The sequence below is a fragment of the Staurois parvus genome, unplaced genomic scaffold (assembly GCF_062004578.1).
Source record: "Staurois parvus isolate SC_StPar_1 unplaced genomic scaffold, SC_StPar_1.0 ptg000115l, whole genome shotgun sequence".
In the NCBI taxonomy this organism is placed as follows: domain Eukaryota; kingdom Metazoa; phylum Chordata; class Amphibia; order Anura; family Ranidae; genus Staurois; species Staurois parvus.
Genome location: NW_028317911.1, coordinates 2343490 through 2366402, shown reverse-complemented (window position 1 = coordinate 2366402; position 22913 = coordinate 2343490). Strand labels below are relative to the sequence as shown.

At 42.4% G+C, this 22913-nt stretch overlaps 1 protein-coding gene and 1 non-coding gene across 2 annotated transcripts; both read right to left on the bottom strand.

Annotated features, from left to right (window-relative positions):
• Window positions 1-878: 878 nt before the first annotated feature.
• On the bottom strand, window positions 879-22423 carry PPP1R8 (protein phosphatase 1 regulatory subunit 8). The gene is made up of 7 exons (XM_089671929.1): window positions 22325-22423; window positions 17438-17498; window positions 11989-12142; window positions 6235-6452; window positions 5457-5601; window positions 1928-1992; window positions 879-1763 (listed from the first exon to the last, which is right to left on the bottom strand). Exons 1-7 carry the CDS (start codon window positions 22372-22374, stop codon window positions 1422-1424), a joined length of 1035 nt encoding a protein of 344 aa, XP_089528055.1. The 5' UTR covers window positions 22375-22423; the 3' UTR covers window positions 879-1421.
• Window positions 16611-16765, bottom strand: LOC149467336 (small Cajal body-specific RNA 1). Its single transcript, XR_016311948.1, has one exon.
• Window positions 22424-22913: the final 490 nt, after the last annotated feature.

Genomic DNA, 22913 nt, shown 5'->3' with positions numbered 1-22913 from the left:
AAGACTACAGGGAGGGAGGGAGGACACCTTCAGTTTCCGATCGCCCAGGCGATCAGACCTGTCAAATTCGGGTACCCGCTCCTACTCCGTCCCCCAAAGGTGCCAATCCTTCATGGGGAGCAGTCCTCAATGCGGAACTTCCCCTTTTGGGTGGAGCTCTACTTTAAGTCTAAAAGGATGATTTGCTAACTGGAGAGTGCAAAATCTGGTGCAGCTGGTGGAACCTGGAAAACACTGCACCAGCAATCCGTACATTGCTGGTGCCATGCAGGTCTCCTGCAGACCTGTCAGTATATCTGCTTGCCTGTAGATTCCGTACGAGCAAGTGGTAGTTCATTGAGAACTACAAGCAGACATCCCACAAAGGATGTCGGTATTTGTAGCTCATTCATTCAATGAATGACATTGGCCATGTGGGCGGAGCCCTGCATGGCCGCACTGTTTTCAAAAATGGACAGCTTGTACAGGGAACTTCTCATACCACTGACACGGGGGGGGGAGGGGTTAGGAGGCGTTGGGGAGCATAAATCGGGCAGCGATTGCAGCATTGGGAACATGTTGCATGTTCCATCCTAAACACAGGTGGAACATGTAAATGTTCCCAAAGGTGAACTTATCCTTTAATTGAACACGCTGAAATTAAAAGCAGATGCAGAACTGCATCAGATTTTGTACCCTCACATTTTAGTAAATTAACCCCTAAATCTTTAACCTACTGCTTATTTAGGGTCGCCAATCATAAGGAATGAAGTACAGATCAGCCAGTCAACCTGTGACAAAGGACCATTCGGCAGTGTGTCAGATTTCCTCCCCCCCCCCCCTATAGATTAAAATGTGTTAAAGAAAATTTTGAAGTGGACAAAACTTGAGAAAGCATCTAAAAGGAATATATATACAGTGTATTAAACACTAAAATATAACAAAACCAGGACATTAGTAAATTTCATTTTACATAGCTGTAAAATCACTTAACATACAAAAATCCATAATGATAGGTTTCCATTTCCCAGAGAGAAGAAAATATATACACACATGTTCATTCCTTCTTTGGTGGAAAAATTCTCTGCAATTTTACTTCAGCTTGGCTTCTTTTAGACTCCCAGTGCACATGGCTCCTGCCTAGGTGATGAACATTACATGGTGGAGTGATCTTTAGTAGTTTCAGTATACTCCTTGTTCTACAGTGTAACAGATTTGTTTTCAGAAGGATATACCGAGTACTCATTCCAAGCAGAGTGTTTGTTCTGACAGGGATGTTTTAATAGAAGAAAAAAAAAAAAAAGGCCTATCCTACTTCCTGCCTGCACTGCAATTGCAAAGGAGCATTATGACCGTTGTGAATTCGGTTACAATTAAAATATCCACTGGTTTTTAAAGTTCCTCTGTATAGTTTATTTTCCAAAACAGTTTACTTTAGGTCTTTAAATAAGAGGGGTAGGCTTTTTCCCAGGCCAAGCTTCCTTTGCATATTTTTTCTTCTTGGGCTCATTGACAGCTTCAGCAACAAAGCTTGATGCAGTAGGAGCAACTGTGATAGGGACAGTTGTTGGGGTGGTTGGAGTAAGATCAACTTCAGGTGCCAAGTTAGGGAAAAGCATCCCACCAATTAGCGCTGTGCCATGGCTGCCAGGCGTCTGTCCTCCTCCTTCAGAATGGGCAGGAGGGAGTCCAACATACAAGCCCCCAGAAAATGGAAAGTTCTGTACACGCCGACCAACAGAATCTTCAAGGCTGAGAGATCCAGGATTTTCGGTTTTCTTTTTCTGCAGGGGGAAAATATAAATAAAATAATGAGACACGAGGGGCCACAAGCTGGATGCACAACATTAAATGGTCTTTACAGGACAATACTGCTGTCTCTTTCCTTTTCAACCCAAAAAAGGTATTAAAATTATATCCAACAAAGAGGCTGAAAAATGAAATTCACCTTGACTGGAACTACAGCTGTCTGCACCATATTTCTGAAACGTCCAACTGAAGGGTCCACATCCTCTGTTGGGAAAATAAAAGAAAGCAGATTTCTTGAGCAACACGCTGTTTCTATTGCCAATGGTTAGCAGTTAATCTAGCAACCTTACATCACCAACATAAGGGTTGGCATGGTTTAAGTTTGCTGCCACATCAATTACAATTTCAGAAACATCTTTCGGAACACAACTATTAAGCATTTCTTTTAAGCCTTGTTCATGCAGGGCATACAATATTATATGCTCATACAGGGCCATGTTTACCGACACAGGAGCTCTATGAATCCCTGTGCAGGCAGTCCCACTGATATCCATCGGAAAACAGCAGCTGCATGGACACAGCTGCCGTTTCCCAATATGACCTCCATGCTGGTGCAAATGTGTTTGCACAAATTCACCCTGCGTGCATGTTAGGGGACACGCACCCACACCTACACAGATGTCATACTGGGACACAGCGGCTGTGTCCATGCACCTGCTGTCTCCCAATAGACATTAAAAAGGACTACTTGCATGGGGATGCATGAACGACATGCATCCCCATGCGGGTAAACATGGCCCTGCACGGGTGTACAGTATTGTACAACTGTGTGACCACAGCCTTATATGCAGGGGATATGCAACGGGCAAATATTTTGACTGAATTAGAATGGTGTACAGGAGCATTTGGCATGCTTTAAATAGCAGAGGAATTTCTGATGAATGTGGAACACCTTGTGAACGTGCATTGCTTAACAAAATCAAAGTAAAATTTTCAACTGACATTGAAGCAATGCTAAAAACATTTTTTTTGTAAATAACAAAACATATCTATACTTACCTGCTGTGTGTAGTGGTTTTGCACAGAGCAGCCTGGATCCTCCTCTTCTTGTGTCCCCTGCAGGCTCTCCTGGCTCCTCCTTTCTGTTGGGTGTATCTACAGCAAGCAGCTTGCTATGGGAGCACCCACTGCTTCGTGTGTCCATTCACACACAAGGAGCCGTGGCTTGGCCCCACCCCTTATCTCTCATTGGCTGTGATTGACAGCAGCGGGAGCCAATGACTCCCACTTGCGGTCTCAGCCAATAAAGAGGCAGAGGCACATCGCTGGATCTGGATGGGGCTTAGGTAAATATTGAGGGGGCTGGGGGCACTGCTGCAGAGAAGGTTTTTTACCTTCATGCATAAAATGCATGAAAGTAACAAACCTTGAGCCTTTACAACCACTTTATAAGGAATGGTTTACAGATATTTAATCATTGTAATAATTAACCTCTTAAGCTAGAGTGGGCTTCCATAAGCCATCAATTTACTGTAAACTGACTGAAATTACACTTACAGTGGTGTTCAAAATAATAGCAGTCAGACATCACTAACCTGATCACTGTTTTTGGTAGAAATGATATTTCTACATGGCAAATAATTTACTAGCAGGTGTAGTAGAGTAATAGAAATCCAACAGACCCAACAGTCATGACATGCATGCTGCTGATTCTGTGTAATTGAATCACTAATTGAAAGGGGCATGTTCAAAATAATAGCAGTGTGGAGTTCCATTAGTGAGGTCATTCATTCTTTGAAAAAACAGGTGGCAATTATTGCCCTTATTTAAGGAAGGAAGGCAGCAAATGTTGTACATGCTGGTTACAGTGCATTTCTCTCTGAAATTCTGAGGAAAATAGGTCGTTCCAGACATTGTTCAGAAGAACAGCATACCTTGATTAAAAAGTTGATTGGATTGGGGAAAACATGTAAAGAAGTGCAGAAAATGATAGGCTGCTCAGCTAAAATGATCGCAAATGCTTTAAAATGGCAACCAAAACCTGAAAGACGTGGAAGAAAGCGAAAAACTACCATTCGAATGGATAGAAGAATAGCCAAAATGGCAAGGACTCAGCCAACAATCAGCTCCAGGAAGATCAAAAGAAGGTCTAAATTTACCTGTGAGTTCTGTTACAATTAGAAGACGCCTATGTGAAGCCAAGATATCTGCAAGAAGCCCCCGCAAAGTCCCACTCTTGAAAAAAAGACGTGCTGAAGAGGTTACAATTTGCCAAAGAGCACATTGACTGGCCTAAAGAGAAATGGCGCAACATTTTGTGGACTGATGAAAGTAAGATTGTTCTTTTTGGGTCTAGTGGCCGGAGACAGTTTATCAGACAACCCCCAAACACTGAATTCAAGCCACAGTACACTGTGAAGACAGTGAAGCATGGTTGCGCAAGCATCATGATATGGGGATGTTTCTCATACTACGGTGTTGGGCCTATTTATCACATACCAGGGATCATGGATCAGTTTGAATACATCAGAATACTTGAAGAGGTCATGCTGCTTTATGCTGAAGAGGAAATGCCCTTGAAATGGGTGTTCCAACAAGACAACGACCCCAAACACACCAGTAAACGTGCAACATCTTGGTTCCAGACCAACAAGATTGACGTTATGGAGTGGCCAGCCCAATCCCCGGATCTTAATCCAATAGAAAACTTGTGGGGTGACATCAAAAATGCAGTTTCTGAGGCAAAACCAAGAAATGGAGAAGAACTGTGGAATGTAGTCCAATCATCCTGGGCTGGAATACCTGTTCACAGGTGCCAGAAGTTGGTTGACTCCATGCAACACAGATGTACAGCAGTTCTCAGAAACAGTGCTTATACAACTAAATATTAAGTGATTCAAAGGAAATCAAAATCTTCAAACATTTTTCAGTTTATATAGTGAATGTTTGAGTTTGTAAAGAAGAATACAAACACTGCTATTTTTTTGAACAGTCTAATAATCACTTTTCTTCAATTTTTTTTTTTTTTAGGAAAAACACAAATTTGATATATTTTTCTTCATGTTTTGATTTGGAATAGAATGTGTAGTGTTCCCAATGCATTTGTGTGTATGGAAATAAAAGCTATTAGAAGGATTTTGAGCTTTATTCACTTTTTTCAACACACTGCTATTATTTTGAACACAACTGTACAAAGGCCAAACAGTTTAATACACAGACAAAACATACAAGTGAGCCATTTTACCTGCAAAAGCATTTGCTATTACAGTTCAAGAATATAGTGATGTCATAGATCCCTGCTATTTGGACAGTACAAGGATCAGCAGAAGACTTATGAGGTCAATTTCACCCACTATGCTCCTGCGAACCATCAGCATGTTCATTATAACCAAATTTGGAAGAAGCACATCTGATGGGCTCCTCTACCTGAGGTAAATTATCCAGTATAAATAAGATATTTGCAGTCATCACTTAGCACATATGACACAAGGTCATGTATAGGGTCTGTCTCAAATAGTGGGGAGGGAGTGTTTGGATGCCCCAAAAATTGCCATTGGTGTCACTAGACATTGGCAAAACAGGATAAAAACTTCCATTCTGGAATGATTTGGGATAAAATACATAGCTGCACAGATTACAGTATTCTTCTTTATTAACCATTTGTATACTCGCCTTCCCAACAGTGGACCATAGCTGTACAAATAAACCGTTAACCAAAATGAAGGTACCTGGATTTATAATTTCATCATCCTCACTGAAGGTAACACGGTAATTTCTCTTCTTCCTTCGTGATCTCTGGATGTCCAAGTTGCCTTCTTCAATAGTAAGTGTTGATATTCTCTTGTTGTGTGCAGTGTTAAATTCTGTTAAATTCTTTAAAGAAGGATAATACAGTTTAGTAAATGGTCATAACTATGACTAGCAAGGGTACCCAGAACTGCTCAACTTCTTTTTAAATTGGATCTCTGTTTTTATAACCTGCAGTGCAGTACAATTTGCAAAAAAAAAAACAAAACAAAAAAAAAACAAAACAAAAAAAAAACAACACACTGATAGAATATGTATGTACGTACACATATGCACAGCTTTAACAAAAAGGTGAAAGTGTCCTCACACATTAAAATCAGTTTGCGTAGTTTTTATTTTAGGACTTCTATAAAACTATTGAAAGGCAAAATCTAGCCAACCGTTATACTTTAATTTTCAGTGCGCTTTAACCTTTCCACCCAGCCCTGGCGTCCCTTTAAACGGGCTTCTAAGCCTGATCACAAGACCACTGTTTAGCTCTCAGAGCAGTCACATCAGCAGAAGCTGGTACCCCTAGGATCCTTATTACTGAATACCAGGAGCTATCCTACAGCTCAGTCTCTGTGCTTGGAGCACCCACTGAGCGTGTTCTCAGCATAGAAACCTCTGCCACCCAATAATGCATAGTATGTGCGGCACTCCCTCTTTGCTGCTGCATGCATGTGTTACATGGATGGCAAGATGTTAAAGACCACTTACATCAAGCTCAGTTTCCTCTTCCGGAAGGCCTAAGAGACCTTTCAATTCATCATCATCCCCAGTTTTATCATCCCCTTTCAAGGCAGATGGAAGGGTCTGAGGTTTCTCTCGAAGGGTGTACATTCTCGTGGAGGCTCCAAAAGAAACCGTGGAGTCAATGGGAATCTGTTGTGGTTTGTGAGGCTCCAACCGGATACGTCCCAGGAAAGTGCCATGGGCTGTGGACAAAAGAAAAATGTGATCTAGATTTAAAAGGAATGCATTGTCAAAAAAAAGAAAAAAAAAATACAATTTATTAAAAGATCGGCCCAATGCAAATAAACAGAATGTGTTCAAGTTTTGAAAAATCTTGCTCATACTCATATGTAGTGTCATATGAGACAAGTACCGTATTTTTCGCACCATAAGACGCACTTTTTTCCCCCCAAAAAATGGGGGGAAATGTCAGTGCGTCTTATGGAGCGAATATGGAGCGGCCGGTCCGGTATTTCCACTGCCGCCGTGTCAGAATACCGGGCCAGCCGCTCAGCTCTACAGCGGGACCTTATAGAGATGACTGCTGACCTTTGGGGAGGGGGGGGGGGAGCGGGTACCTGAATTTGACAGGTACCAGCTCCCACTTCCGTGGAGTTGTTCTTTCATCTTACCTGTTCCTCTATCCAGCGGCGCGGTCTTCCCGGCTTCTGTAGTGTGGGCATGACAGCCGGGTGCCAAGTGCGCATGCGCAGGAAGCGGTGCTTTTTGTGAATGGTAAGGAGGCACCTGGGACACATGACAGATCCCAGAAGCCGCCGGACCAATCACAAAGCGCAAGTGCTTCTCGCTCATGCGCACTGGGCACACGGCTGTCATGCCGAGCGCCATTACAGAAGCCTGTGGCCACAGTCTCTGGTCATCTCCTGTACTGTGGCCGCAGTCTCTGGTCATCTCCTGTACTGTGGCCGCAGTCTCTGGTCATCTCCTGTACTGTGGCCGCAGTCTCTGGTCATCTCCTGTACTGTGGCCGCAGTCTCTGGTCATCCTAGATTGTAAGCTCGTAAGAGTAGGGCCCTCTTACCCCTCGTACGTTGTTTGTTGTTGTTGTTGTACTGTGCCATGTATTGTCCCCCCTATTGTACAGCGCTGAGCAAACCCTTTGGCGCTATATAAACTCGTAGTAATAATAATAATAATAATAATAATAATCTCCTGTACTGTGGCCGCAGTCTCTGGTCATCTCCTGTACTGTGGCCGCAGTCTCTGGTCATCTCCTGTACTGTGGCCGCAGTCTCTGGTCATCTCCTGTACTGTGGCCGCAGTCTCTGGTCATCTCCTGTACTGTGGCCGCAGTCTCTGGTCATCTCCTGTACTGTGGCCGCAGTCTCTGGTCATCTCCTGTACTGTGGCCGCAGTCTCTGGTCATCTCCTGTACTGTGGCCGCAGTCTCTGGTCATCTCCTGTACTGTGGCCGCAGTCTCTGGTCATCTCCTGTACTGTGGCCGCAGTCTCTGGTCATCTCCTGTACTGTGTCCGCAGTCTCTGGTCATCTCCTGTACTGTGTCCGCAGTCTCTGGTCATCTCCTGTACTATGTCTGCAGTCCATTAGTTCAGAATTTTTTTTTCCTGTTTTCTGCCTCTAAAACCTAGGTGCGTCTTATGGTCAGGTGCGTCTTATGGAGCGAAAAATACGGTACGTTTGCTTATTGCACCCTGCCTTCTAAAACACCACTTTGCTGCTTGTTTTTACAATGTAAGCATAAAAGTTGGCCAATCTACTGAAAACAATGCAGTGTGTGTTAAAACCTTGACAATCAGTGCCGCACATTACTCATGCTATAAAAATGTGCTAAAAACTTACAGTGCATACCATTTGTGCAAACCCCACATATAAAGTGCATATCACAACCTATGTGCAAATTTCACATACATAGTGCATTTAATCATACTAGATTCACAGTGATTCAATCACAAATGACTGCTCAAATCCTTATAAATTGTGTAAAAAAAAGTCTTCCTTTAAAATGCTCATATATTCTCATAAATATTCATGCAAAATCAAGCCATGTTGATAACTGTGTACATTACACACACCTTCTGTATTTGACCTATATGTTTTTAGGTCAAATGGCGCTTTTCCCTTCTAACCTGGGAAGGCATGATCTCCTTTACTCTCCAGTCTCCTCCACAATTTAATCCAGATCCATCATTCCCCAGGAGTGAGAGGAGAGAGAGGCCTCTCACTCCTGGGGAACAGACAAGTCCTGCCTGAGAGATCTACAAGATGTGAATTACGCACGGTTTCTTACAGCGAGTGCAGATAGGTAACTCTCACCTATACGACCTCTGAGATCTCTAAAGAGTAAGAAGATGGATCTGAAATAAACTGTGGGAGGAGATTGGAGAGTAAAAGGAGATCATACCTACCCGGGTTATAAAAGAGAAAAGCACCATTTGACCTAAAAAGATATAGATCAAATACAGGAGGGGAGAACATATATGTGTGGGTGGCCGGTTATCAACACGGCAGGAATTTGCACAAATATTTATGAGAATAAATAAGCATTTTAAAGAAAGAAGACTTTCTACAATTTATAAAGGACTTGAGCAGTCATTTGTAATCAAATCGCTTTAAATCTAATATGATTAAATGCACTATATATGTGAAATTTGCACAAATGGTATGCCCTGTATAAGTTTGTAGCGAGAGTATTGCTCGGCACTGATTGTCAAAGTTTTAATTTGTATATGTGGGAATGTGTATAGTGTCAGCAGCGATACACTGGAGGAGAGATCCTTTTACTAGCATAATTGCACTGATATTGTGGTAATCAATGCATTGTGTGTGTGCGAAGAGAACTGATGCAAGAGTAGTGAGAACATCTACATTTAATATGCCAGTGCAAGCATGGAAAATTCTGAAACTCAGATCAAAAACAGTTAATAAAATAAAAAAAGCTAAAAAGGGGGAAGTATAACATTTACAGTGAGCAAACTTTTTTTTTTTTTAACACATTCCAGGACAAAAGACTGGAGGCCAAATGCCAAAATCCCCAGATAATCACAGTGACCAAAAAGTTTTTATGTTCTGCCCACCTGGGTTCCTGTCTCGCTGTGAACTTAATTGTACAGTTGGAAGTAACCAGAAGAGAGGGGATTTTATGTGCCCGCTGCAACTCCTTTCTTAAAGTTATAAGCAATGGAATGGTTTACATTTATATTAGAAATGCGCTTTTCAAAATCTGTGATGTTATCTCTTCTTATACTCTTCTGGGGGGGGGGGTTGGGGTTAGAGAGAGAAAGATCCGTAAAGTATTTATTGTGGTAGCTTAACATTCGATAATTATTTTCTTTTAAAATTTAAACAGCTTTGGACAAGCAGAGGGAAGTCTGCAATTTAGGACTGGGACAGGTATAGGAACAGCAACTTTGAACAGAGGGCTGTATAGACAGTGCCTTGAAAAAGTAATCATACCCCTTAATGTTTTCAATTTGTCATGTTACAACCAAAAACGCAAATGTATTTTGCTGGGATTTTATGTGAATGACCAAAACACAAAGTCACACATAAAATGTGAAGTGGAAGGAAAATGATAAATGGTTTTCAAAATTTTTACAAATAAATATCTGAAAAGTGTGCCATGAATTTGTATTCAGCCCCCGTTAAATCGGATACCCCTAACTAAAATCTAGCAGAATTGCCTTCAGAAGTCACAATTAGTAAATACAGTCCACCTGTGTGTAAATTAATCTCAGTATAAATACAGCTGTTCTGTGAAGTCCTCAGAGAATTGTTAGAGAACATTAGTGAACAAACAGCATCATGAAGACCAAGGAACACACCAGACAGGTCAGGGATAAAGTTGAAGTTTAAAGCAGGGTTAGGTTATAAAAAAAAATATCCCAAGTTTTGAACATCTCACAGAGCCATCATCAATCCATCAACCAAAATAATGGAAAGAGTATGGCACAACTGCAAACCTACCAAGACTTGGCCGTCCACCTAAACTGACAGGCCGGGCAAGGAGAGCATTAGTCAGAGAAGCAGCCAAGAGGCCCATGTAATTCTGAAGGCGCTGCAGAGATCCACAGCTCAGGTAGAAGAATCTGTCCAAAGGACAACTATTAGTCGTGCATGCCACAAATCTGGCCTTTATGGAAGATTGGCAAGAAGAAAGCCATTGTTGAAAGAAAGCCATAGGAAGTCCCGTTTGTAGTTTGTGAGAAGCCATGTGGAGGACACAGAAAACATGTGGAAGAAGGTGCTCTGGTCAGAGGAGAACAAAATTGAACTTTGGCCTAAAAGCAAAATACTATGTGCGGCAGAAAACTAACACTGCACATCACCCTGAACACACCACCCCCACCGTGAAACATGGTGGTGGCAGCATCAGGTTATGGGAATGCTTTTCTTCAGCAGGGACAGGGAAGCTGGCCAGAATTGATGGGAAGATGGATGGAGCCAAATACAGGGCAATCTTAGAAGAAAATCTGTTAAGAGTCTGCAAAAGGCTTGAGACAGGGGCAGAGGTTCACCTTCCAGCAGGACAACGGCCCTAAACATACAGCCAGAGCTACAATCGAATGATTTAGATCAAAGCATATTCATGTGTTAGAATGGCCCCAGTCAAAGTCCAGACCTAAATCCAATTGAGAGTCTGTGGCAAGACTTGAAAATTGCTGTTCACAGACACTTTCCATCCAATCTGACAGAGCTGGAGCTATTTTGCAAAGCAGAATGGGCAACAATTTCACTCTAGATATGCAAAGCTGGTAGAGACATACCCGCAGACTTGCAGCTGTAATTGCAGCAAAATGTGATTCTACAAAGTTCTACTCAGTGGGCTGAATACAAAATGCACACCACACTTTCAGGATATTTGAAAAAAAAATTTAGAAAACTATTTCATTTCCCTTCCACTTCACAATTATGTTCCACTTTGTGTTGGTCTTTCACATAAAATCCCAATAAAATACATTTACGTTTTTGGTTGTAACAGGACAAAATGTGGAAAATTTCAAAAAGGTATATGAATACTTTTTCAAGGCACTGTTTTTTAATGTACTCATTTACAAAATTCAAACTGTTGACAAGGAAAGTTAACCTGTTGCCGCCCATGTAACTCGCGTGTGGCAGCAAAAGGGTGGGCTTTAACGCCCACACATACACGTCGCTGGACGGCTGATGTTTTTGTGCTGAGAGCACTCACTGTGCAATCCCAGCACAGAGACCGAGCTGTTAAAGGCAGCTCTTGGTCCGTAATACCAAAGAGAAGTCAGCAATGGCTCCACATCATGTGACTATTGTGACAGCCACAGTGGCTACACAACTGCTGATCCTTCCTGCTCCTCCAGCGTTCTGAACTTTTTACAGGGATATTGGTGCTAGAGGGAAGATATTAAAGCATTTAAATTTATATATTGACAAATGCTTAGTTATCACTAGTTATCAAAAGGGGCCTCAAAGATGATTTTCCAGGTAAAATACAGCTGATAAACTGCAGCAAATTATAATCTGCTCTAGACTCACGGCACAGTTTCAAAACTTGCCATCTTTCCAGCAAAGAAACCTTCATTTTGTACAAGTTTACTTAATTTTCCAATCTACCCCTGCACAAATGAATCAACAAAAAAGGAAGAAAGATCAGAATTCATTTTTAATGTTACATTAATAAAAGTGGGTTGCACAAGAGAATAATGGACATAAAGTGAACTCATGTGCATGCCTGGTGTTCGAGGCATGGGTCATAAGTACAAATGGCTATCAACTGGACTTACTGCTGTTGAGATCTATAAGAAAGACTCTCTTCAAATGCTTGTGGTAGACTAGGGCTGAATGAACTCTGGAGCAAGACTGATGATCGATTGTGAAGTCGCACAGATCAGGGTTTCTCCCAAACAAGTAGTATTTTTTTTCATCGATGATCAGCTTCTGCAGACAGAAGATTTAACAGAATTTGTCATTACACAACAAAGGCGAAAGCATTGACATGAGCTCCAAATAGGTCACAAGGCAGATGAGGTTGCTTTGTCCAGAGCTCTTCACTATACAACATGTAGGGATCTTGCACATGGGAAGCTGAGCATGTGGGCTTCCCAGGCAGAGGTAAGATTCTGGAATTCATGCCACCTGTGTGCAAGACTCCGTAAAGTCTGCCAGTCCAAGCTTTTGACTATTCCCCTCACATCTCCTTTACACAACCATTACCAAACTGTGTTAAAGTGTATGCCTTTATAAAAAAAAGTCAATGGGGCTGATTTAATAAGGGTACATATACTGTGCACTGCAAGTGCAGTTGCTTTATATCCGAGGGGAAGCACTGAAATTAGGCGAAGCTCTGCTGATTTCTTCCATATTCAATCATGTGCAAGCAAAAATGCTGTTTTTTTTTTCCTTGCATTTTCCACTCAGATCTACAGCAACTGCACTTTCAGTGCACAGCCTATTTTCCAACCCCAATGTTTGTCAGGTTTATCAAATACAACCCCCATAGGTAGGGCAAGAAGAATACTTTTTGACATAAGCATTTTTAGTTGCAAAAAAATGACCTACAGATAGTCCATCTAAAATGACCATTGTTCAGCGGATAACAAAGCTTAATTGGGAATATGCCATAAGTATACAGCAATATTCTTGAGAAATGTAAACAGAGCTCTTACTTAATGCTGTTATGCACACCCAGCAGTTCAGACAGTTTAACATTAAAACGGATGAATCAAAGACTGCACATTATGATTTAATAGTAAACATTCAGATCTTTGAATAAACCTTATATAAAATCAATTATATCTTAATTGTACATTACAGGACACAGGATTTGATTCTTAGACCATGACTTTTAGGCAGCTATCTTCAGGTGATTGGTTACACTGGGGGGGTCGCCCCATCAAAGATTTTGTCAGTGTCCATATACCCCACCCACTCCATGAGGCTTCATTTTTGCTAGTGTCCTTAGGTGATGAACCCCATCTCCTGTTGGGGAAAATTTCTTCTATTTTTCATTAGATGTCCTTTACTCCTTCAACTGACTTCTATCAATATCCAACTGCTTATTGTCATATGGTATACTAGCAATTTCTGGATTGGTTACCCTTTATGTATACCTCGGGAATTGTACAAGGATCCCATGGCATTAGTGCCAGCCTGGCCTATAACGTTTGCTTTGGGAACTGGATCCTGTTTTAAGCACTCACCTTGGCATGTGGTACAATCAAACTAGTTAGCCACAGACTGCTATGCAGGTCCAGGGACGAAGTATATTTCTATGGCACCCATACCCTAAAGACCTCCTTACGAAATAGACGGGTGCGCCAATTCCATAGTTGTGGTAAATCTAAAGGAAATGTACAGTGTACACTAAATCTTATTGTACAATCTCTATACAATTTCGTTTAGATTTACCAAAACTATGGAATAGGAGGACCCACCTATCAATTCACTCTGTATACAATCAGGCAGGCCCTTGCACTGCATCAGGGGTGTCCGACCCGCTGCCCCAGACAGCTTAGCATGCATCCCAGGCCCATGCAAACATAACAGCTGTGGCAACCTACATTGACAAGCAAGGCAAATGCATGCCTGGAGAGATGCCGGGGATGCCATACAAACATAGTTAATGGGTGCAGGCTGTAGAGCGTGCGCTAATAAGGTCAGACGCTGAACTGCTTCCTGTGTCTTACTGGTTTTCACATCCCACATCTACATACCAGGAAGTCATGAACGTTTCTATGAACACAGCAGGGACTAAAGTAAGGCCTTGTTAAATCAAAGAAAGCTTTTAGGAAGGTGAACTTAGCTTTTAAATCTCTGCCTTTACTGCAGTAGCTAGGCTTCTGCCTTGTTTCCTTGTGACCTGCTGTTATATCTCTCATGTGAGTTTTTCTAGCTTTAATAGCAAATGCTGCATTATGGATTATACTTCCTATTTAAACATCAATGTAGTCCCTGCATTACTGCAAAAACCACCACACTCGGTGGTGCTCTTTTATTAGACCTGTATTTATACCTTGAACATTCATATCCTAGGGTTTCTTGGGAGACCTTTTACTACAAGGCTTCTGAGCCCAATTCTTTGAACCAAATGCTAATGTACACACTTCTCACTTTCAGTTGATCCCGCATACTTCTTCAGTTTCTCCCCCAACCTTGTACTGTCTGCAGTACCTGGGTCTAATCCAGATATAATTCTTATTCATAGCCTCCCTTCATTATAACATATTTGTCTGCAGCTGGTCCCAGGGTTAGGGACTCTCTTAAGCATTCCTCAGTTGGTCCTCTGAGCATCTGCTTGTGAACTCTTTTAAGGTAGCCCATGCCAAGTTTTCTCCACCCAGGGTCACTGTAGGACTCTCCTCACGGGGGGAGGGGGGGTTGGTGTATGTTAGCTCAACTACCTAAAACCCTTTTACTCCTCATTGCCATAAAGCATATCCCCCCGACTTGAAACCCTCCGATTCTGCTCTGAGCACCGATATGTCCTTTCCTCCCCATAGCAGGATTGCAGATTACAAAGTTACCCATTATATGGGCTGGGAAGTCATTCTGCTCTTGCCATCTCAAAAACCTGACCTTTTGTACTGGTTGAGTTTCATTCACTGGCTTAGCAATGGAAAAGGTCACATTGTCCCTACTTTCAGTGCTTCCTTTCTGCATTTTTTCCCCCTCTCTACATGTGGTCTGTAGGTGCACCACCACTTGCCTGCCTCTCTCCTAAGAGGTCTTCAGTTCTATGACAGTTCTACAGGCTTTTGCCCAGAGATTTCCCTGTATCTCTAACTCGCAGACATTCACCGGTTATGTACATTCTGCCAGGTTGGGTGCCCCTTGTTCCTTGGTGTATGCTGATCGCTTCTCCAATATTCTGCAGTCTATCACGAGTCGATTCTCATCTAGTGCGATGGTGGGGAACTCCATTTAAAACATATACCTTGCCGTTATCCAGCAACATCTGTTTTGTATTGCCAAGAACCTATCCCTTAGTACCCTGCAGGTATTGTTTTTGTCTCATAGGACCTCTTCCCAACACCTTGGCTTTTGCACTCTTTTTGCAAAAAGTTGTTCTGTCGCATGCTGTGACCTTCTGTGTCCCTCTGGAGCTTATTTCTCCATGCGATCCTGGGGGTCACTCTCCTAAAAAGGGCCCTTATACAAAATGGAGCCGTCTTCTCTCCATTGCCCCTGGCAGCTGTAGTTCTGCCTTGGCTCCCCCTATTACCTTAATGGAAGCCCCCTTTTTCTTTTCTGCTACATTGGGATAAAGCATCCTGAAAGCCAGTCCTTGCTTTTCTAAAGATCTTACTTTTGCCTTTTGTGGGGAATTTTACTCTCCTACCTTATGTCCTGCCTTAAAAAGGCATGTAAAACAGTTTTTGTTTTACCTTATGGGTAGGGTCAGAACTATAATTTATGGCTACCTAACCTCTTCCCTTCAGAACTGATCCCTCTGTTTTCTGACAGGGTGGTCCCTCTATGGGTTAACTGCCTCATCAGCTGGTGGTTATTTTGCCTTTTTTTTAGGGCTTATGCCCTCAGAAAACAAGTGCCTCTTTCTCTACCTGACCCTATTCTAAAGGAGGCATCAGGGTCCTTGAGCTTTTTCAGTATCAAGCATCTGTTTTTGATCCACAGCTCACATTTTCAGAATTCTTTTTGCCAGGTGGCTGTTTGGACCTCTGCTGACGTGTGCTTCAGTCGCAAGGTGCTTCTGCTGTGAACTGTTTGGGTCTACTTACCCTTACTAATATTTCCTGGGGTCCTGTTGCGGCCATTTTGGCTATTTTGTTGCCCTCCCCTTGACTTATTAGTTGGAGAAGGATCATGTTCTATGGCATAAATAACAATTTCTGTGTCTCATACAATTAAGATAATAGGAGTTTTAACATGCTTGTAAATTCCATGTCATGGAATACAGTATACGACAGGTCCCTCCCCTCTTTTCTCTCATTTCTTTACTGCAGCCTCACAGAGTGGGCAGGGCTACATGGATACACTGGGAGTGGTCTCAGCAAAGCCACTGCCAGTGTCCAATCACCTGAAGGTAGCAGCATATAACTCATGGTCTAAGAGTCAATTCCCATCTACTCTACTTCAAAATATGGAACAAACAGGTATGTCAAACATCCCTTTAACCACTTCAGCTTGGTGGTGAAGACTGTATGCAGTGAGGCAAGACACATACATAGAAACACTTAAGAAAACCACATAAAAACAGTTTTCTAAACCCCATATTCTCATTCAGCAATATAGAAATTCTTAATATTGTACAAGCAGCAAAAGAACATGTGCAGAAAAGAACATGTGCATAAAAGGAACGTGCTACACTTTTACACATAGTACAATACTGACAATACTTGTTATCAATGATGAGCACCCAGAAACAGTCATATGTTGCATGTTATAAAAATATGTACAATAAGTTATAACCCAGAGCGTTACTACACACACTGAGCTTAAATGCTTACGGACATTAATTTAGCACTCCTTAGACCCAGATATCATGAATTACGCACTAGAAAAGAACTAGAGCATAGATATCTTGGTTAGTATCGAGTGCAGAACATATTACTCTGCATTTACCGAATCAAATACATACCCAATGCAATTCCATATCCCACTTCAGCTTTTACATCTTCTTTAGGACATTACCCAAATTGCCTCAAACACATGTATAAAAGGAAGCAATCACTCAGATTGCTGATTGTTGTGATACTATTACACCTAAGCTTTGGAAACAATAATGCAAGCCACATACAGCCTTTTTGCAAAATTAAGTTTCAATGTTTAGAGAAAAAAAAAAAAAAAACCAACATACAGCAACCAGCAGTCTAGTAAGATTTTAGTTATAGGGGGCAAAATTTATCCAGGCAAGCTTTAAATAAATGTGTATTGTAGCTACAATGAAGTAGATCAGTGGCAATCTGAAGGCTTCAGTCAGTCTTAAGCCTGCCATACATTTCAGCGTGTACCACCATGCTTAATTTAAAAACCAAAAGGAACCAGGTGGAACATAGTTGGCTGAAGAATGACTGCATCCAAATCAGATGAACTCACTGTCCGGATATTCAGACAGCAGCTGGTGCTGCCTGTCTGGACACAATAGCTGGCAGTGGAGATTCCTTCATTCATGCTGTTTACAGTAGATAGAGGAATCTATTATTCTCTCATTCAGCCTGCGGGATAGAGAGAAAGATTTGCGTGTATGGCTAGTCTTAGATAAAATATCCTTACCTCTATAAGTTTATCTCCTTTCACAACATCAAGGTGCAAGCCAGGAGGAGGTTTCCCTGCCCTATAAAGGGGGAGAAACAATGAATATCACTAAAACGTGTGAAGGAAAAAAAAAAAAAAAAAAAAGGAGTGCTAGCATATTACCATTTAGAGAAAAAAACAACAAAAAAACAAATAGAGAGAGCTCACTCATTTACTAATAAACTTCCTAAGTGAGCAACGTCTACTTCTTTACTAAAGCAACTCCAGTATTGAGTTGTAGCTCACTAGATTGACTAAACTCCAAATGACCAGCAACTTCCGTCTTTGTCAAATTTGCAACAGAAAAAGCTAAAAAGGGCAGGGGTCCCCAAACTTTCTCAAACAGCCAGTCCACTATCCTCCAGATGTCAAAGGGTGGACCAGTGACCCAAAGACCCCATAAAGCCAAGCAAATAGTCATAGTTTGGTCACCACTGCTTTGAGGGCTAGCCTAAAAGAAATGCTCAAGGAAGCAGAACAGCGGACTAGAGACCACATTGCAGGTTTAGCTCTGCTTTTCTCAGTGGCTTCCTGGGTGCGTCTAAATTAGGGATTTTTTTTTTCTTCTAAACACAGCCAGGCATTGTGGAAGCTGTTTTTGGGAAGCATGAGTAACTAATACGTGTCTGGTAGGGCCAATTTCTTTTTTTAAACCTATTGCCATATACATTTGCTTATATACTGCTTTCGTGTTAATTAGATGGGAAACAATGAGATGACCCCAAAACAGGAATGATTTTACAGGTGGTCACTGCCATTTTTTCCCTACTCATCTTTTCTGACTGTTTCACTAGTTTTACATTTGCTAGGGTCAGCGTTGCTACTGGTAGCATGAGGCGATACCTGGACCCTACAGAAGTTGCACAGGCAGTCCAACTCCTCCAGGATGGCACATCAGTCGTGCCATTGCCAGAAGGTTTGTTGTGTCTCCCAGCACAATCTCAAGAGCATGGAGGAGATTCCAGGAGACAGGCAGTTACTCTAGGAGGGTTGGACAGGGCTGTAGAAGATCCTTAACCCATCAGCAGGACCGGTATCTGCTCCTTTGTGCAAGGTGGGACAGGATGAGCACTGCCAGAGCCTTACAAAATTACCTCCAGCAGAGCACTGGTGTGAAGGTCTCTGACCAATCAGAGACAGACTTCATGAGGGTGGCCTGCGGGCCCGATGTCCTCTAGTGGGCCCTATGCTCACAGCCCGGCACCATAGAGCTGGATTGGCATTTGCCATTGAACACCAGAATTGGCAAGACCGCCACTGGTGCCCTGTGCTTTTCACAGATGAGAACACACATGCATGCTGAGCACGTGACAGACGTGTAAGGGTCTGGGAAAGCTGTAGACAATGTTATGCTGCCTGTAACACCATTCAGCATCACTGTTTTGGTGGTGGGTCAGTGATGGTCTGGGAAGGCATATCCATGGAGGAACGCACAGACCTCTACAGGCTAAACAATGGCACCCTGACTGCCGTTAGGTATCGGGATGAAATCCTTGGACCCATTGTCAGACCCTATGCTGGTGCAGTGGGTCCTGGGTTCCTCCTGGTGCATGACAATGCCCGCCTCATGTGGCGAGAGTATGCAGGCAGTACCTGGAGAATGAAAAAATTGATAACATTGAATGGCCCCCACGCTTTCCTGACCTAAATAAAATAGAACACCTCTGGGATATCTTGTTTTGGTCCATCCGACGACACCAGGTTGCACCTTAGACTGTCCAGGAGCCCTGGTCCAGATCTGGGGGGAAATACCCCAGGACACCATCCATTGTCTCATTAGAAGCATGCTCCGATGTTCTCAGGCATGTGGGGGCCATACAAAGTACTGAGTACCATTTTGAGTTGCTGCAATGAAATTTCAGCAAAATGGACTAGCGTGCCGCATCATTTTTTTTCACTTTGATTTTCGGGTTGTCTGAATTCAATCCTCTGTAGGTTGGCAATTTTCATTTCCATCAAATGATGTGGCATCCTTACATCCCTAACACATTACCCAGTCCATATCAGTATAGATATCCAGCATAATATTTTTCACCATTGAGATCTGATGTGTTTACAAAGTGTTCCTTTAATTTTTTTTGAGCAGTGTATTTAAAAAGCCAACTAGAGCCCATACAAACGTGGAAGCTTCCTTGACGTGCTGCGTTTTTCACACCATCAATGGACTATGGTCTTTTATCAGTTACATTAGCTTGAGATGCTTCGGAGATTACTGAACGTTTATTGACAGGAGCATCTGACCTGCTTTACATTCCTATAGACTCGTATGGGAATGCAAAACCCATTTAAAAGGATAAGTTCACCTTTGGGGGGGGGAAGCAAATTTTTGGCAGGGAAAAAAAAACAAAAAAAAAAAAACACAGCATTTATTATTTTTAACCATAAGGAGCCTGGAAAGCATTGCACCCTTGATCAGTGGATTGGGGTGCAATGCCAGATTCCTGCAGACAAGCTCTGCAGCTTTCGGTCAATACCAGCCGAAGGGCTTGTGTATGAACTACGTGGTCACTCATCAGTGACCCTGCAGTCCAGTCAGAACTATAAGCCATCAGCTGCAAACACAGACAGTACTTGTAGCTCAAGTCATTCACAGAAAACTGAATGACGTAGCTGTGAGGGCGGATCCCTGTTCACTGTCATTGAGGTGGGGGATAGTAGAGGGCGAAAAAGGCTGTAGCTGCTGGAACATGTTACATGGAACATGTATTAATGTCATTGGAGAGGTCAGTGGCAGTTAGTTCGCACCCAGTGTCAGAATGCCTGCTGCAGTCCCGCTATAAGTCACTGATCGCCACCATTACTAATATAAGAAAATAAAGAAAAATTCCAGTATATATATACCACCATTTGTAGATGCTAAAACTCATGTAAACAAATAACATACACTTATTGGGATTTTTTTTTTTTTTTTTTAACCAAAGACATGTAGCAGGATACATTTTGGCCTAAATTTATGAAGAAATTATTTTTTATTCGATATGCTTTATAGCAAAAAAATTGTTTTTTTTTTTTAAATTGTCAGTCTTTTCTTGTTTATAGCGCAAAAAATAAAATATGCAGAGGTGATCAAAGACCACCAAAACAAAGCTCCATTTGTGGTTAAAAAAATGACAAATTTAATTTGTACAGTGCTGCATGACCGCCCAATTGTCAGTTAAAGAATTGCAGCGCCATATCGCAAAAATGGCCTGGTCATGAAGGGGGGTAAATCTTCCAGAGGGCAAGTGGTTATAGTCTCATTTGGGTCCCTAGTCCCTCACTGCCACTGGTTTCTGTGCAAATGTTTATTGAATGCTACAATGTCCAATCTGTCCACTGCCATCCTCGTGGGTTGATACTGTCCTCGCTCGCTTAAGAGGGCCCCACCAGCAGCCATCCAATAGGACATGTCCAGGTCTCACAGGCAGTGGACCTCAAAGGAGGACCCTAAGGGGGAGATTTACTAAAACCAGTGAAAGCAAAATCTGGTGCTGCTCTGCATAGAAACCAATCAGCCTGTAGGTTTTATAACCAAAGCTTAAAAGTAGAACTATAGACAAAACATTTTTTATATTTTGTATAGAGCATGGGAGGGTTATAACCCATCAGTGGTTTTTTTTCACTATCTGTGTCCTGCTTCATTGATTTCCCTTCACTTCCTGTCCCATAGCCAAATAGGAAATGAGAAGAAATCCCTGCAAATTAAGGGAATCCCTTGGGGACCCCCAGGTCACCAGAACTAGTGTCCTAATTGGACGATTTACACTCTATTACTTTTCAGGGAAAAACGCAAAATTTAGGGTTTACTTTCAATGTTAATTGCAAACAGGACAAAACTAGAGGGTGAATCTCCAGGGGCACAGACAGCAATAAAAACTTGAAAGGGTTATAATCCCTCTCCACTCTAAACAAAACTAAAAAAAAAAAGTTTTGCCTTTAGTTATACTGTACTACTTGTGGGGGGTGATTAAGATTTTGTTTGTTTTTTTACACTGATTTCTTTTAAACCCATAAAGGCTGCAAAAGCAATCATTTCTCATCCTCAGTGGCTAATCAGTGATCACATGATTGGGACCTCACACAGGGGTCCCGTACGACGATCGGTGCTCCACAGTGACCGGAGGACACAGCGAGCACTGGATTGTGGTGCTGCGCACTCCCAGGGAGCGCGCACAAGCAGGGAGGCGTTTATAAACAGTCACCCACCCCTGCACTGCCACCGTCCGGCCGTTTATATACAACAGCCGGACGGGAGGTGGTTGACTGAACAAGCTGAAGTTAGAAGCGGATTGGCTGCTATGCCTAGCTGCACCAAGTTCTGAGTGTTCCAGTTGTAGTAAGTCTCCCTAAGGATCCTCCTAAAGTAAAGAGAAGAGACTCAGGCTGGCATGGCACATGATCACAGCAATCAGTTAGTGAGGGCTGGGACCCATTTCTATCCCAGAGAGAGGAAAGAAAATCCCAGACACAGCTGTGATCAGGTCACTAGGCATGCATTAAATCCTGTACGATCTTTACTTGGTTGTCAGATGTCTCGATTTCTGTGTGATCACTATATGCAAACACACAACACTGATCTATACCAATGTAATCTGCAGAAATTAAATATCTCAATGGCTCTGACTGAACAGATCGATTGCCTGCACAGCCCCTGGAACAGCATGCTACTTCATGACTGGCAGGTCTGTCCGTGTATGCACTGATAGAGACACGAATCTCCTCACATAGGAAACATTCCCCAAACACTCCGCCACACCTCCTCCTTCCTTGGTGATTTCCAGCTCTCTATCCATGACCGTTTCCTTCCCATTCACCTCCTAGTCTCTCCCCCCATGGCAGCAGGCTCAGGGCTCCATTCATCTCCTCCATACAACCTCCTCCACTCACCAGCTTGGACATTCAAACAGAGGTTTGCTAGAGTTCGGATTCGCCGCCATCTTTGCTCTCGCTCCTCCTCCCAAAGCATTGTGGGAAACCAGTGGTCCACTTCCGCTGCCCGTTCTGCGCAAGCGCACTATGTATCCCAGCGTAGACGACTGAGTTCCCCATTGCTAGGCGACGTTTGGATACTTCCGCGTTTGTCACTAGCCATCAGAATCCATGGATGCTGATGGCTAGGGATTGTTTTGCAAATAAGGGTCAGTAAGGTGTGTGGTACAATCTGTAGGGAAAGTGCTGAGAGCCAGTGATCCTATAACCACATCAACAAATGCTGGCTCTGATAGGCTATTTTAATGAGTAAATGCCATAAAACAATACAATATTTTTTTAAAAAAATATATATATATAATTATTACTATTATTTTTAATTAATAATTTTTTTAATTCTGAGGAAAATATAGAGGCTGCCTCCTGGAAATGCTATGTGACTGGCAATTATGCAGATCCGATGACATCAGTGCTTTCTGAGTCCCTGACATAAAACAAAGTTTTTTGCAGCTCTAAATAAAGTGATGTCACAAAAGACAAAGACTGA